Source organism: Leptonotus elevatus, chromosome 10 (genome assembly GCF_054856555.1).
Source record: "Leptonotus elevatus isolate MCC_2025b chromosome 10, RoL_Lele_1.0, whole genome shotgun sequence".
Classification (NCBI taxonomy): Eukaryota; Metazoa; Chordata; class Actinopteri; order Syngnathiformes; family Syngnathidae; genus Leptonotus; species Leptonotus elevatus.
Genome location: NC_141248.1, coordinates 22,323,300 through 22,340,037, shown reverse-complemented (window position 1 = coordinate 22,340,037; position 16,738 = coordinate 22,323,300). Strand labels below are relative to the sequence as shown.

Genomic DNA, 16,738 nt, shown 5'->3' with positions numbered 1-16,738 from the left:
AGTAGCTTCCCTGTGGCACACCAGGAAAAAGATTGACTAAAATCTTGGAGTCTGTATGTGACAACATCTATGCCTTGCAACAAAGCAAGCGGCTATGCAGCAATGTTATTGTTTTTCACTCCAAAGCAGGAAACACAAATGAAGCAGATTTTAAATAAATGACTTTTTTCTTCTTCTTTTTTTTTGATTGAAATGAAGAAAGCAACAAGCAGTCGTATGATGTCAAATAAAGTATTTTACCTGACGACGTGCGATAACATTATGAACAACCCAAACATCCCGCATTGTTTCACTCAAAAACAACAAATACAAATTGAATGTTCTTTTTGGACAAATTCTCACCCGGTGACTGTGTTGCATTATTAATGCTGTATATTGTTGACCTCGTGTGCTGCCTACTCAGGTTCCAGTCAGAAAAGGAAACAGGCAGAAATGTTGCCATTCGATACATGAGAGAGAAGAAAAAGGGCAGCTGGAAACCTTTGATTTTTTTGATGGAAAAAACAAAAACGATTTTTTTTTTCTGTTGTCAGATTACATTACATTAGATAAAGATTAACCATAGTAATAAACAATTATTTAATTAATTTAATTGTTTATTGTTGTTTATAATTCATGAAAGTAGCACCAATAATAATACAAATGATTTTTTAAACTAATAATAGGCTATGTGTTGTTATTACTGTGATCATTTATTTATTTATTTACTCTATTTATATTCAAGTGGGGTCAATTTGGTTTAAATTTTATTGCTTTTTAAGTTTTTTTTTTAATGCTCATGAATTGACAGCTATAATTCTCAAGTATTTATTATTTTATCATTAGTTTTTTTTTTCTTGTTTGACTTGATCAAGAATCCGCTAGATGGCGCTCTACGACTAGCAAAGGAATAATAACTGACCTGAATGCTGCCCCATTTAAACAAAAAACGATAACTATTAAAACATTAAATAAAAAAGCAATATTGAAATACAAAGATAAAATTAAATAAAATGTGAAGAAAAATAGACAATAAAGGATTGAAATAATACAATTTACGACATCATAATATAAAACAATAATATTTGAACTGAGCTTCATTCAGATATAAATAACAAATTGTGAGGCGTCCTATGGTTAATAATAGTGATATAGTGTTTGTATTCAGTGGTAATAATTCAATGGATCCCAAAAATCACTCTTCCGCTGTTTTACTTTTACAAGTTCAACATTTATGTGTGTCACCTCAGCTGTTTTCCATTCTTAATTATATTTGATCTTATTTCATATTCTGACTGCTGTTGACCTTAAAAAAAAAATGAAACGAAGATCAGGTGAATGGATAACGTAGATCATTTTATTCCAAGGACAACCATGAGAGCTCTTCAGTCTGCTGTTGTCTTTTCCTTTCAACCCATTATCTGTAAAAAAAAAAAAAAAAAAAAGTGGGGGTGGGGTGAATAAGAAAAGATGGATGAGTAAATGAATAATAATGGTGCAAAACACTTTACAAACTTTAAACAACTGGATCCAGCGTGTACCACTTTCCCCATTTATCGTGACAAAGCGGATGATAGCAAGCTCATCAGGTTTAGTTCACGCAACAAATTGGAGTTGAATACTGACGCCGTTCATCCAGCTGATGTAGTCGGACACGCGGGTGAAGACGGTGGGCTTCCGGTAGGCGTTGCAGCCGGACGACGACACGAAGCTGGTCACGCCGTGCACCACCCACTTGCCGTTCACGCTGCAGTTCAGGGGGCCGCCGGAGTCACCCTGAACACACAAAACCCACAAGTATCCTATAATATGCAAAACTCATAAAAAACATAATAATAACGTAATATTGGTCGCTCTTCGCAGAGGATAAAGAATATACCTCTGCGTGTATTGCGATGTTTTTTGACTGCATTTGTTGTCTTATCTTCATTTTGTGGCCAGTTTGACAGTAAACTTTTTCGGTCATAAATCTAAACATTCCACTGATATTTGCTCAGAAATTAAATTAATAAAATACTTGGGTTCTAGCAGGTGTTGATCATAAATATGTAGGGTCTTGTCACCTGGCAACCGGACTCACTGCCTCCGCCGGCACAGACCATAGAGTTCTTGACCGTGCTGCCCCACCATCCATAGCTGGAGCACGTGCTGTGAGCCACCACAGGGAGGTAGGCCTGCTTCAGCTGCGCGGACAGCTGACCTCCAGCTAGACGACACAGTGGGAATACAGTGGTTCATGGAGTGCGGGAGATAATGTGTTGACATTGGAATTGAGCGGAAAATCTAATTAAAATGTAAACACTGTTATATCAAAAGGAACTGCAGTATTTAACGTGCCTGGGCATCATACAATAGTACAGTAACGCCGAGCACCACTTCAGAACCAACCTTGTCGGAAACTTATAAAAACCCAGCAAAAACATTTGGGAAATGTTGAGAAAAAATGTAAACGACTGACTCGGAATTTTCCGGTGGGTGCGGGCTGCTGCTTGTTCCCCAAAAAAAGCCATTCAGGGTCAGGCTGAGAGTGAAATCTTTGTGAAAACATTTGCAAAAACCTTGAAAATCATTTGGGAATTTTTGAGAAAATGTAAACTATCAACAAAAACAAAAATAAAAAAAACAAAAACAAAGAAATGTTTCAGGAAAAACCCTGAAGCTAAAACCTTGCAAAAACGTACTTTGCGAAAACATTTTGAGAACCTGGTGTAAACTTCGCAAATTTTTTTTTTATGAAAACTTGAGAAAAATGTAAATTATTAACTTGAAGGTTCCAAATAATTATTTCAGGAGCAGCCGTAGAGGCCACGTTTTGCTTGAGAAAACTTAGCAAAAAGCAGGCAAGATCTTGAAAAAACAAACAAAACGTTGACTATTGACTCTGATAGTTCTCGGAAAAATCCCTTTCCTGATCCACCCTTGAGTGTATGTAAACCTTACAAAAAAAAACTTGTGTAAGTCATGCAAAAACATTTTGACAGAAAAATGGAAACTAGTCCAAAAAAAGGAAAAAAAAAAAGAAAAAACCTTTGTATAATGTATGAGGAAAATCAAGGGATCCAGTTGACTAAAAACTTCTTTTTTTTTTACTGCCTACCATCAGTGCAGAGTTGTAGCAAGATTGCAAAAAGTGCCGTTCTCAAACTTTTGAAAAATCTTTGTCCAAAACCTTGCGTCGCCAAGCTGAAAAGCGTATCACTCACTCTGAGTGCGTCCCCATCCGGTGATGTAACAGTTGTTGTTGTGGGGCAGGATCTGACCCGGGGGAGGGATGGCACCCAGCTGGACGTAGTTGTTGAGGGACGCCTCAGAGGACAGACGCAGCAGAGCAATGTCAAAACTAAAAGAGAGCAACGAGAGACGGCGATAACATTTGAGATGATAAAACGCATGTTGTCGGTGTGTTCAGGAGAATGGGGGAAAAAAAAAAAGAACGTTGCTGACCCTCCGGCGACGTTGTTGGAGTTCCACCTGGGGTGAAGGTAGACGCGACTCACGCTCATGTACTGCTCTCTGCCCTCTTGGCTGTTGATGTTGTGGTCGCCCAGAACCACACGCCAAGTCCTGGAACTGTGACGGTGACGCATATATTTGACGAGTAGTAGAAAATGGTCGGTAAGGAGTCAAAAGCAATGGTCGGTCGGCCATGTTGGCTTTTCCCACCGGTCGACGCAGTGAGCAGCCGTCATCACCCAGCCTTTCTTGATCAGAGTTCCTCCGCAGGTGTGGTAAAAGCTGCTGCCAGATTTGTACTGAAGAGAGATCTAATGCAACAGAGAGTACACGTGTTGTCAAGTGTTTAATACATAAGTGGGGGCAAACTAGTCCACATTGTGAAAAAAAAACAACACATTTCACATCTAAAGTAGCTACATGGGATTATTTTTTTGTTGATTTTATACGTGGATGTCAATGCATGTCAAACCAAACCAAAATTAAATTTGATGTTTTGCTACTTAAAGATTATTTATTGACCTTTTTAGTCTGCTTTGTGTTTTATTGCAAATGTCAAGTAAGTACATTCATTCAAATTCGATTCTTAAAATATTTTGGTTTCATTGTTAACCACGTACATTGTGGCAATGTATTGTTACTTTTATGGTGTTTTAAAGCACATACGCAATGTTATCAGTGTGGGTAAAAAGTAAAATAAGTTAAAATGTAACTTTTGCACACATCCGCAAATAGCAACAATTCACACATAATTAACACTCATAATTGCCATGGGGGAAAAAAAATGCAATTAAATAGTAGATTAGGTTAAAAAAAATATTATTATGCGTGAAATATATTTTGCAATGACATTATTGTATAATTTCATAAACATTTTTTTATTCTATTTCATACAACACATTCAAATTATTATATTCTAGCTAAGATTCAAAGATTTGTTATGACCTTTTTCGTGACATCATTTTGTAGGATTAACTACATAGCCAGATAAAAAAAAATATGTTAAAATGTGTCTACATTTATAACAAAGATTGTAACAATAATGCATTCAATTAATTAATTGATTTCTATAATGAATCTTATGATGCCAGTTCTCAGTTGAATTGTTAGCCAAAGGCAGTGGCTAAAACAACAACAACGACAAAAACCTGGGCTCCAACATTGAACCCTGTGGTACACCACACAGCAAAACAAATAGGACCGGAATGGAGGATTTTGGATTTTATCTTCATCGTGGTGCGTAAGAACAAAATATGGCAGGACAACATACAAAGCGTACATTACCTGCCAGGGCCAGGAGTTGGCTCTCGCCACCTCTCCCCCAACGACTCGTTCTTCGGCTTCGTCATCCTCCAAGAACCGAGGCTGGGGCTCCAGCTCAGCCAGCACTGAACCCAAGCAATAACGTCAGAGTATTCATTGAGGTTGAGACGTCAAATGAGAAAAAGAAGGCCAATGTTACCGAGTGCGGCGAGAGTGGTCAGCAACAGAAACCTCAACATGTCTGCGGTCGCCCAAAAAAACGTGCTGCGCTTTCTGTTCTTCAGCCTTTTATACCTACTGGGTGGCTTGTCCTCAACGTGACATGTTCAGCGCCACCTGTGCGGATCACATGCTTATCACGACATGGCTGGAAAAATGAATTTTTACAAGTGCTGACTTGGCAAACAATCCAGTTTCAGTTTCCATGACAACTCCTACTACTAGAGTTTTTACCAGTGGACCTTAACTGGACTGAATCAGCTTCACATGGGCTGGACATTTAATTAGGTACACCTGCTCAATTCAAGGTCTCGTCGTCCACGTCAAAATGTTGCCGTAATAAATGGAATAATTATGCATATATTTGTGGAGACCGCGGTCAAGTTGTATTTTACGATTTAAAAAATGTGCAGAATTTCACAAGTTACTTCATGTTAAAGATTAGCTCTTAATATGAAAAGAAAAATGCACTGAGCTGTCACTAATGTCTTACAAATGCAATTATGCCATCTCGTGGCAGAAAAATGACCTATTTTACAGTGCAGTACATATTTTTCATTTTAACTAAATTTTATGAATTATTATGAAATTTTACTGTATCAATGACTAAAAGATGCAACCATATTTCAATTAGTTTAACCCCCCCCCCCCCCACACACTTTTATGTTAACAAGAGTATGTAAACTTAGAAAAAATTATTTTATTCTATATTTTATTATACATTTAGAACAGGTATACAATTTGCGATTCATCGTGAGTTAACTATTGAAGTCATGTGATCATCATGATTAAAAATCGTAAACGTCTGATACTACAGTATTTAAAAAAATATATATATTAATACATGAACATTATTTAATATTAGGAGAGTCTTCATCGTGTATGCATGTAAACCCTTATCTCCTAAAAATCGCATTGTTTATAAGCCATTTATTTAGTATTAGTGTAAGATATGATCGTTTGTGGTACAATTCACGGTCAGCCATGAAGCCGATGTGCAAGGTTCTCACTTTACCAATGAACGACGACAGCCTGCAATTCACTCGACTTCACAGCATTTCCCTGTCAAATCAAAGCACCGAAAGATTTGTGTCAAATTTCTTATTCGACGAAATGAAAGGCTTGAAATACAGTTACAAAAAGCAGCATTCCCGCACGGGTGACTGTCAAATCTCAGAGTGAATCAAATTCTGCATTTTCAGTATCTTCTGTTTTTTCCCCTCTTGTTTCTGTCTCGTGTCATTTCTGAGTGCTGGCGAGATTCGCGGCATGACGGCGAAACTGCTGAGCGGCCAAGTTTTGACAAAAATGTTCCACTTGGCGGTGATATCTGACTCGACTGGGGTTCGGTGCACAGTGTTACATAATACAGTAGTGACTTCATGTCATGGGAAGGAAGAAGTAAGTGGACGCATGAAAATGTCTCAAGCGCTCATCTGTGTTTTTGTTTAGATGATGTCAAGCTTCGTTTCATGTTTTGTTGTCTTGTGTTTCGTGTTCACGTCTTGTCTTCGTCGTAGTCGGTTTCCACCAATTGTTCTCGTCAGACTTGTTCCTTGTGTGGACCAATCAGCTCCCTCCAGCTTGTGTCTTGTCCACGCAGGTGAATCTCATTGTCTCGTTAAATTGCTTGTATTAATGCTGCATTCAAGTAAAGTGGGAAGTCGGACTTTTCCTACCTCTGACCAGAAAAAAAAACAAGACCCAGACTTCACCGACCAGCTTTAATCTTTTTTTTTTTTTTCCTTCCGGAGAGCTCAGTTCATTCGGTAATTTTACCGATTTGACACGACATCATCATTGCTCTCTTTTATTTTTTATTTTTATTTTTATTTTTTATTATTATTATTTTTAAATACATTTTTATTTTGTATGTGCGTGCGTGTGAGTGTGTGTGAAGCGACCAGCTTCAATCTGACGTCACTCCTCAATGGGGACTCAGACCGTAAATGGCAAAAAAATAATTTAAAAGATTATAAACATATTTTATTATCTCTTTATTACATTAATTTAGTTATCCAAAAATTCATTGAAGATGACATATACCTTGATTTGTTAAAAAAAATAGGGGAGTCAAGTTTTTATCTTAAAATGCACAGTAAAATATTTTTGCTCTAAGTTTTCATACTCTTGTTAACAAAGTAGATTTTTTAAACTAATATAAATATGGCTGCATCATTTAGATATTGATACAGCAATTTCATAATAATTCATAACATTTGCGTTATAATTAAAAAGATGTACTGTACTGTAAAAAACGAGTGTGATATTGATTTGTGTTGAGGTGATTTTTCTGCCACTAGATGGCATAATTGCATTTGTAAGACAGTGACAGCAAAGTGCATTTTTCTTTTTTTATTAAGAGCTATCTAATCTTTAACATGAAGTAACTTGACCCCAGTCTCCACAAATATATGCATTATTATTAAATGTATTACTGCAAAATGGACGTTTATGCTGCGTTGCGACTGGAATTTTCCCAGTACAGGCTTTCCAAGTAAGGGGCGGTCATTAATTGCACGTTAAATAAATTTGTAGCGTTAAAGGAACTTTAAATCAATTCAAAATTAACACACTAATTTTGACACCCCTAATAATGAAGGAAGGTTTGCTAGAGGTCAAAATATATATCGTGATGAACTAGAACAACAAACAGTTTCTTGGAATCAGCCATCTTGTTGAACGCTTTGAGGCCGGAACCGGAACAAGCCGAGTGGTGCAAAGATGCATTCTTTGTAGTAAGTCATCACTTCATTGAAAATGAAGGATTTCGGGATGCACCTGAGGACCTCTGAACAAGAGTTGGTCAAACAGGATTTGCATTAGAAAAAGGAAAATAAAATAATTTCTTTTAGGAGAAAAAGTGACAGAATGTTGATGTTGTTTGAAAGAAGCCATCACTCAAAAGTTATGTAGATGAGCTTTATTTTGAAAGGTTCAACAACGGTGGACCAATGATGGACTAAACAAACAACGATCTGTGTTGTGCTTCTCGAACTGTTGTATTTCTTTACATCATGATCTGTGAACAAGAAAAGAGAAATATTGTCAACCATATTCATTAGGGGTGGGAATTGCCGAGTACCTGGCAAGTCGATTCGTATCACGATTCATTGGTCACGATTCGATTCGATACCGATTTATCCCGATACAAATCCATAAATTGACTATTGCGATTCTTTTTTTTTAAACTCAAATTTAGAAAATACTAATCAGTAAACTTGTACATGTACACTGTAAGATTTGTATGAAAATGTATTTATTTATCTGAAAATTCAGGCTTTAAATGAGCCACTGCATTTACCAAACGGGTTGCAGTCTGTTTCATGTCTGAACAGCACTGAAGTAAAATATTAAGGCTTAATGTTCCATTAATATAACATTCTTCCATTCTTAATGTGTGAATCCTAACCCTAAGTAAAACGTTTTGTTGAATATTCCCATAAAAAATGTACGTTTAAAAATCGATTCGGCCGCATATCGAATCGATTCGAGAATTGCGCGCTGTAATATCGCGATATATTGCCGAATAGATTTTTTCTAACACTCCTAATATTTAGTCAGTGACGTCACCCACCGAGTCCATCCATTCGTTGTAGGCGGAAACGCGGGTGAAGACGGTGGGTTTCCTGGGCGCGTTGCATCCATAGCCGGACACGAAGCTGGCGATGCCGTGCACGTAGTATTTTCCGTTCACCAGGCAGTTGAGAGGGCCGCCAGAGTCGCCCTGAAATGGTGCAACAATCAGCGACACGCATAACGATAATCAGGCAAAATTTTATATAAGTAAGTCATCAACATCCTGATTTTCGAATGAAGATATAGATTCAAAAAAATAGTATAACATTTAGAGTTATAATAACATAATGCTCCCAGCATAGTAGCCATGGCTAATATCGATTTGTTCACAGTGTTCATGCTAGCGTAGCATTGCTAGCGCTGCTATCACGCTAAAGCCAGATATACGTTCTATGTGACGATTTACTCTTTTCCCTCAAGGGCACTCACGTTGCATCCAGACTCGGAAGCACCACCGGCACACACCATGGTGGTCTTGATGGTGCTACCCCACCAGCTGGAGCTGGTGCAGGTCTTGTGACCCACCAGGGGAAGGTAGGCCTGTTTCAGTTGCGGGGACAGGCTGCCGCCGGCTGCAGACAGAAATCAATGAGCACGGGCGCGAAAGCGCCAAGAAGTGAGCGGACGGACGACAAACTTACTGGAGGTGAGTCCCCATCCGGTGATGTAGCAGCGGTTGTTGTGGGGCAGGATCTGTTCGGAGGGGGGCAGAGAGCCCAACTGCACGTAAGAGTTGAGGGAGGCCTCGGCAGATAAGCGCAGCAGGGCGATGTCGTAGCTGCGTGAGACAAATCCAGTCGACAGTGACTTTTACATATATATATATATCCATCCATCCATTTTCTGTACCGCTTGTCCTCACAAGGGTCGCGGGGGTTGCTGGAACCTATCCCAGCTGGCTTCGGGCAGTAGGCGGGGTACACCCTGTACTGGTTGCCAGCCAATTGCAGGGCATATATATATATATATATATATATATATATATATATATTATATGTGAGTGCTCACCCAGCGGCCACATTGTTGGAATTCCATCTTGGGTGGATGTAAACGCGGCTGACACTCATGACCTGCTCGCTGCCGCTGTTGCTGTTCAGGTCGTGCTCGCCCAGAACCACCCGCCACGTCCTACGGCTGAAGGGAAACAAATACATTGAGGAAATCAATAAGACAGCAAAACGCTCAAATTTGGTCACCGTTTAAAAATAGTTCCAGGTTTAGGGCAAAAGCGACTCTGCTCCAGAAATGGGCCCCCGACCCAGCAGATGATGCTTTTGTTCTCGCTTTTAAATGCGTGTTTTATTTTTCATGAATTCAACTGAAAAATAAATATGTAATTAATATATAAATACAATTAAAATAAATAATGAAAAACTGCTTAATCAAATGTATAAAACAATAATAATGATGTAATTGTTTTCAATTTTCTTTTATTTATTTATTTGTTTATTTATGTGATTAATTATGAAAAAAAATAATTGCCTGACGCCCCTAATTTTTTATAATCTTTTGTTCTTTAAAAAAAAAAAGAGTCATTTTAATTATTATTATTTTTTTTTTAAATGATCTTTTCTTAAAAAAAAAAGAGAAAAGATTATTAAAGATTAGGGGCATCAGGCGATTACATTTTGTAATCATAATTAATTGCATGACTTCACCAGTTAACTCACGATTAATCACAAATTTCATATCTGTTTTAAATGTACAATAAAAAATGTTTTCCAGGTTTTCATACTCTTGTTAACAAAAGTGGGGAAAAATGTTAAACTAATAGAAATAATTAAAGGGAATTTTTTACGTCTATAGCCGTCAATGGCAGTGAATGAGTTAATAGAAGTAATTGTGCTCTATTAACTGCATTTAGGCAAACAGAACCAGGAAATTGTTTTTGTGTATGTTGTTGAGTATATATATATTTTTTTTTACTGAAGTAAGTAAAATACAAAATAATTAATTAAAAATACCAATCAAAAACACATTTATGGTAATAATATTAAAAAAATTATGAATCACTGTTAAGTGGTTTGTGTGTTTTAAAACAGTAATTCTAGAAGAGTAAAATAGGGGTGGGGGGGGGGGGGGTGATACATACAGTGAGAGTAGTAGCACTAATTGTTTTCCTGATCAGGAGAATCCTGTTTTCAAAAATATCAAAACGTAATAAAATCCTCCTGATACCTGTCCACGCAGTGAGCAGCAGTCATGACCCAACCTCTCTCAATCAGGGTGCCGCCACACGTGTGGCGGAATCTGGAGCCAGATTGGTACTGAAGAGAGATCTAACAGGAAGGGGACACACAACACGCGCCGTAAACAAGCCTCATCAAACAAGCACAATCTGCCCATTCCATCCGATGACGTGTTTTTATGCCGCATTTGCAAATACCTGCCAGGGCCAGGAGTTTGGCCGGGCCACCTCGCCTCCCACCACCCTCTCCACACTGTCCTCCAGGTACCTGGGCTGGGGCTCCAGCTCAGCCAGCACTGTTGGAGCAAGATAACACGGGGGAGACATTTATGTTTTATTCTAATTCACCGAAACAGAGAAAGACAGAGAGAGAGAGAGAGAGAGAGAGGAGAGAAAGAGAGATAATATGCACTGCACTTCTTTTAGCATTGCTAGCTTAAAATGACTGACAAGTTGACAGTATGCAGCTTGATGGCGAGAAAGAGGATCAATAATGAACATTTCCAGAGTGTGTGCGTGTTGTTGGTCTCTCACCCAAGGCTGCCAGAGTTGTCAAGACCAAAAACCTCAGCATGTCTGCGAAGCGTCACCAACGTTTCTGAGGAGACGCAGAAGTTTTTCTGCTTCTTTTATACTTATAGCTCAACCTTTCAATTTTTTTTTTTGTATGCAGATGCGTGGGCGCGCGCACGTGAGCGTGTCCAGCTAAGCACCTGTTGACGGTCCCACAGTGCGTTATCATACTCGCTAACAGCAGAAGAAATGAGGAATGACACGTAGACTGGATCAAAATCATGACATGGGTCACGCGGCTCTTTGAAGTAAAGCGGGGAAAGGAGAAAAAATATTTGCGCAAACATGTTTTCGTGGTTTCAACTGTATGGGATAAAATAATCAAGGTGTGACAAAATAGTTTTTTTTTCATACATATTACAATTTTTTTTACAAGATTGAGGTAGCAATGCTTGATGTCTTCATTGCTACCGATGTCTATAAAGTGCTAGTACGATCAAGAAAAGAAAGTGTGTTGATTCTATATTATGAATACTTGAGAGATAATACGAAACGTACAATTTTGAATCTTCCATCAAAATTCACAAGCGATTTAAAAAAAAAAAAGTCAGTTTCTCTAAAATCCATTTAACATGCTGGTTGAAATTTTGCTTTGCAAATGCAGAGACTAGTGTAGCTTTTGTCAGCGCTAGCAAAATGAGCTACTACTCAGTCTTACCAATTTAGGGACTTTTCTCACTCCTATAATATTTTATTTAATTATTTATTTGTTTTTTTTTTTCAACCCCCAAATGTTCTTTACAATAACATGTTCTATGCATAATCACTATTCCAAACACAGCATTCTGATTAATATTGTGTTTGTGGTATACAAACTAAGCAGCAGAATCCACCTATTTTGATCCATATCAGGTGGCGGCCATTTTGCCACTTGCTGTGGACTGGAAATGACATCACAGTTGATGCGAGGTAACAACCAATCACGGCTCATCTGTTTTCTGAAGCTGAGTCGTGATTGGTTGTTAGCTCAGCTCGCGGACGTCAAGTGACCAAACTCAGAAAAACGGGTGAGCTTCGAATCCTGATTGGCCGTTCGTTACCTGAGCAGTGGCAAAAGGTAGTGTTTTCTGGCAAATACATAAAATAAATTGAAATATTAGTTTTTGTTGTAAAATAATAATACAATTTAGGTTAGGCAATTAGTTGCGATGGTTAAGGTTAGGTTAAGGGGCTAGGAAATGCATTATGTCAATGAGATGTCCCCACTAAGATACAAAGACAAACGTTTGTGTGTGTGTGTGTGTGTGTGTGTGTGTGTGCGCAAGACATTTTCATGGGAAGCAAATGTGGCGTTCATTAACAAGGCGGAGGCGGTATCAAATGCACACATCTTTAATTAACACATCCCCCCCAACACTCCCTGACTTTGATGTCAACGTACCATTCGCGTAAGTGGAGGTTGCCACGGCGATAGCGGTCGAGGCTCGATACGTGGACAAGATGTCCCCCGTCGACAAGGAAGTGGCGCGGCGTTTAATCCCCCCCCCACCCCCTTCCCCCATCTCGGGACCCGCTCAATTAACACACAGGCCGGATATCACCATAATGGCCCGATAAGGAAGTAATCCCAAATCCATTCACTTTTAATGACTTCCTGTCTAATTAAGCGTCTTCTGTTAACGACACACACACTTAAGGCAACTTTCCACTGATCGGAAACCTACTGTTGGGATTATTGGCACAATTTTTGTCCTTAACGAGCGCTAATACACGTTTTACTTTGGAGGATGTTAATCCAGTCACCATTCCAAAGCAGTGTGGGAGAAATATTTTCGGAGCCAGTTCTCACACTGGTCTAATTATGTTGAATTTTTGACATTAAAAACTTTACAACTGTTGTAAAGGGGACACATTATGGACAATTGTCTTTTTTTTTTTAATTGCTCGGATATAAATCGTTGGGATTCTGGAGTGCCTACCCCAGTGGCGTGGAAAGAGGGCAGGTGGAGGGTGGGGGGGGGGGGGGTGTCAGCATCCACTCCCACCCGATGGAAGACATTTGTTCATGGGCAGCAATGGAAAAATCTTCTGTCCACTAACCCTAACCCTAACGCTGCGTTTTCTCCTTTCTTTTCCGACAAAAGATGTCAATTAAATGTATGTTAACGTGCAGGCAGCGCAATTCTGCTGCATGTTACTGTAACGCAAACTGATTGTTGTTAATAATGAGCATGTTTTGCGCAGGGGGAAATGCCACCAGGGCCTCGTGTTCCCACGCTTATCTGCTCATGCTCGTCAGTTTCCAGTCATGAGAGCTGTGATGTAAATATTAACTCAGCGTTTGCACTCTGTTTCATCATTTTAACCGGAGAGGTGTAAGAAAAAAGTGTTCTTTATTTGGAAGAATCGGAGAGAGTGAAATACAGATTAAATTAGCATGCTTCGTTTCACTCAAAAGCAAAGCAAAGCAGTATTAATTCAACAATAATTCAGTAGAGTTAAAATAACACTTGTTGTTTTTTGACACAGAGATGGAGTTAAAACAACTCTGGCGATAGCTAGCTAGCTGGCTGACGATAGCTAGCTAGCTAGCTAGCTAGCCAGCTAAATAGATAGATAGATAGATAGACTATGTATAATATAATATTTAGCTTCACAAAAGATTAAAAATATGTTTGGCATAAAATCAATTTGTCATTAAAAAATAAATAAAAGACCTTTAGCCTCACAAAACCTATTGTTCCCAAATGAAACGTGCCTTAAAAACACATTTTTTGGGAATATCCATGCAGTGTATTTTGACCGAAGAGATGTTTTGGGCCATTTTTCCCCAACCATCCATCCATCTATCCATTTTTTTTTTCATCCATACATTCTATTCTTCCTGTTTAACAACCATCATCCATCCATCCTTGTGGTGCAGAAAATATGTGTGAAAAATGATCCACTGGCTTGTTGGCTTGATTTAATTGCAATCAAACTGCAGTGAAAGCAATCGATGTGACCGACACCAACATAATCTCTCTCTCTCTGTCTCTCTCTCTCTCTGTCTGGCTCTCTCTCTCTCTCTCTCTCTCTCTCTCTCTCTCTCTCTCTCTCTCTCTCTCTCTCTCTCTCTATCTCTCTCTCTCTCTCTCTCTCTCTCTCTCTCTCTCTCTCTCTCTGATTGGCCAACAGATGTAGGTGATTCTTAAGCGATGTGGCAAATAACTCCACTGCACCCGCTTGATGTTGTCAATTCACAAATTTTCATTATATACGGCACGCATATATTGTGTTTTACAACAACACTCAACCATATTTACTTTTGGATTTCACGTTATGTAGCAACGGACAAAATAATGCAGTGCAGTGTAAGCGCCAGCTAACTTGACGACTCATACCACTGTTTGCGGACAGGAGAGGACATAGAACATAAAGTGGTAAAAATAGTGTCACTTTAGGTTAGATATACAATTTTAAAATAGAATTTTTTTTTTTGAATAAACAGTCACTTGGAAGAGAGTAAAATATTAAAGTCAATTTTACTAAAATTATTCATTAAAAAAATAAAATAAAATAATAATAATAATAATAATAGTAAATTCTAAGTATTTTTAGTGTGCATTAGAGAATTTTTTTTTTTCCACTCAGAAATTCTAAGTACATTTTGCAAGGAGAGATTTTGACTAAATTTGATTCGTTTATTTAACAACAAAACCAAAAAAAAGGTTACACAAGGCTTGAGGAATGAACTCACAACCTTTAGCTTGGGAGCCGCTCTACCACCTGAGCTATGCCACTCCTCCTGTTTACTTATATGCAAAAGGACAGTTACAAAGATTCCAGCTGACGCGAGCGATAAAATAACATACAGTAGGATCAGCATGGCTCAGGGAGTAACAACCTGAAGTAGTGGGTTTGTTCCTCATCCCTTGAGTGACTTTTATTTTATTTTATTTGTAATTTTTTTCACTCTCAAGTGTAAATTTTACTCTGTTTAGAGTGGGATCAAATAGACTCTGTTTAGAGTAAAATGTACTGTACAGAATTGACTGTGCATATAATGCTCAAATGAAAAACCTACCTTTTTCATCACAGTGACCTCTGTTGCTCCAAGTAATTCAGAACTTCCACTGTCCATGTTTTAACAGTGAGCTTCTCTCTCTGAGTAATTAGACGAAGTAGAAGCGATTAAAACCACGTTGCCACACTGTCTGCTTAAAGTATCACATTTTAATTACAAACGCTCATTAGGTATTCCAGGCTTAAAAGGGACACTTTTTTTTTTTAATGAACTGTGTGCAAAATGAAATGTTTATGCTGTTGTACAGTATGTTAGAGACTCATTAAAGCGCGTAAAGCAGCTTGTGTCGCTCAGTTCATTTGATCTCACTTTTATTCCTGTCACCTTAATTATTCCTCAGGGGGGACAAGGCGAGAAAAGAAGTATGTCAATTAGCTGCTTTCAATAGAGTGAGAATCAGTTTTTGTTTGAGCATGAGGGTGACGTGATGACACAAAATGTTCACGACAGCGCGTATTGTTATATATTTTAATTAAATCCACACGCGTGGCAGTGAAAAATGTGGTTTTCAGTTGAATTCGATCGACATGTGAAACAGTGAAAAATGCAAATTCTCTTTGAGAGGAGACATGTGCAATTATTCCACAACTAAATCATTTAGTTTTTAAATGCAGTAAAAGGTCATTCGTCAGCAGCCACGACTGTCTCAGGTCGTTTTTGTTACCATGATGCTTTTGGAATTAACTTCCAGTGGTCTTTCAACACTCCTAAACGTTTAGGGTCAATATAATTTTGAATGATGGATGTGCCAAAACTTTAAACGTGTTTTTTTCATTTTCCAAAATGAGGTATTTCAACCTGCTAACATTGAAACTGATGTAAATTTGTGAGAATTTGTATGTATCATTTCAAAGGGAATTAATTGTCAAATTAAAATACATAAATGTTTATTTATCATTTTAGAGACGTCAGCCTCATATATATATATATATGCTTTACTGTATGAATAAATTCGACATGAATAACAAAATTACATTGCCAAATTTTACTACACATGATTCAAATGTATGCTGAGAAATAGCTAAAAAAAAAAAGAAAAGGGAATTATTATAAAAGTGAGTACTCATAAAGACGCTACTGCATTTTCATTTGTGAAAGTCGCACTTCACCATTAAGGTGCCGTATTCAATCAGAAGACGAATAAAAGATCGAGTTGGTGGCTTAAGCAAACTATTTGTGCTGAGAAAAAGTCAATTTTACATTAAAATTATTATTATTATTTGCATTGTCCGGAAGCAAGCAGGAGCTACAAGACTTACTTTTGGAAAGCGTCTTCCTTCCATATCTACAATATTATGTAATCTGCCAAATCGTACTGCTGCGAGTCAGACATCTTCACTGGTCTGTGGAATGTTACTGTCACGCATGACTACCGTCTCCATTACAAAGTGCAAGGAGAAAATTAACGTAGAGTCGAACTGCTTTGAGAGGCAAATAAATGTCGTTTCGTGGAACACGATGTTATCTCCGTGAGTTCC

At 38.1% G+C, this 16,738-nt stretch overlaps 2 protein-coding genes across 2 annotated transcripts; both read right to left on the bottom strand.

Annotated features, from left to right (window-relative positions):
- Window positions 1-1,314: 1,314 nt before the first annotated feature.
- Window positions 1,315-5,041, bottom strand: LOC147167632 (elastase-1-like). The gene is made up of 8 exons (XM_086087595.1): window positions 4,895-5,041; window positions 4,717-4,820; window positions 3,643-3,743; window positions 3,424-3,549; window positions 3,183-3,319; window positions 2,043-2,185; window positions 1,606-1,755; window positions 1,315-1,400 (listed from the first exon to the last, which is right to left on the bottom strand). Exons 1-8 carry the CDS (start codon window positions 4,932-4,934, stop codon window positions 1,389-1,391), a joined length of 813 nt encoding a protein of 270 aa, XP_085943721.1. The 5' UTR covers window positions 4,935-5,041; the 3' UTR covers window positions 1,315-1,388.
- Window positions 5,042-7,822: 2,781 nt separating this feature from the next.
- Window positions 7,823-11,358, bottom strand: LOC147167631 (elastase-1-like). The gene is made up of 8 exons (XM_086086536.1): window positions 11,216-11,358; window positions 10,880-10,977; window positions 10,672-10,772; window positions 9,502-9,627; window positions 9,135-9,271; window positions 8,923-9,065; window positions 8,492-8,641; window positions 7,823-7,936 (listed from the first exon to the last, which is right to left on the bottom strand). The coding sequence occupies exons 1-8, from the start codon at window positions 11,253-11,255 to the stop codon at window positions 7,925-7,927; spliced, it is 807 nt and encodes a 268-aa protein (XP_085942662.1). The 5' UTR covers window positions 11,256-11,358; the 3' UTR covers window positions 7,823-7,924.
- Between the last annotated feature and the right edge of the window lie 5,380 nt (window positions 11,359-16,738).

What these genes read in the sequence shown, in the direction of transcription:
- LOC147167631 (XM_086086536.1), bottom strand. Translation starts at nt 11,255, where the DNA reads ATGCTGAGGTTTTTGGTCTTGACAACTCTGGCAGCCTTGG. An exon ending in CAAACTCCTGGCCCTGGCAG is followed by an intron (nt 10,773 to 10,879) that starts GTATTTGCAAAT and finishes CCTTCCTGTTAG; the next exon opens with ATCTCTCTTCAGTACCAATC. An exon ending in TCCAACAATGTGGCCGCTGG is followed by an intron (nt 9,272 to 9,501) that starts GTGAGCACTCAC and finishes TGTCTCACGCAG; the next exon opens with CTACGACATCGCCCTGCTGC.
- LOC147167632 (XM_086087595.1), bottom strand. Translation starts at nt 4,934, where the DNA reads ATGTTGAGGTTTCTGTTGCTGACCACTCTCGCCGCACTCG. An exon ending in CGGATGGGGACGCACTCAGA is followed by an intron (nt 2,186 to 3,182) that starts GTGAGTGATACG and finishes TGTGTCGTCTAG; the next exon opens with CTGGAGGTCAGCTGTCCGCG. An exon ending in GCAGTGAGTCCGGTTGCCAG is followed by an intron (nt 1,756 to 2,042) that starts GTGACAAGACCC and finishes TTGTGTGTTCAG; the next exon opens with GGTGACTCCGGCGGCCCCCT.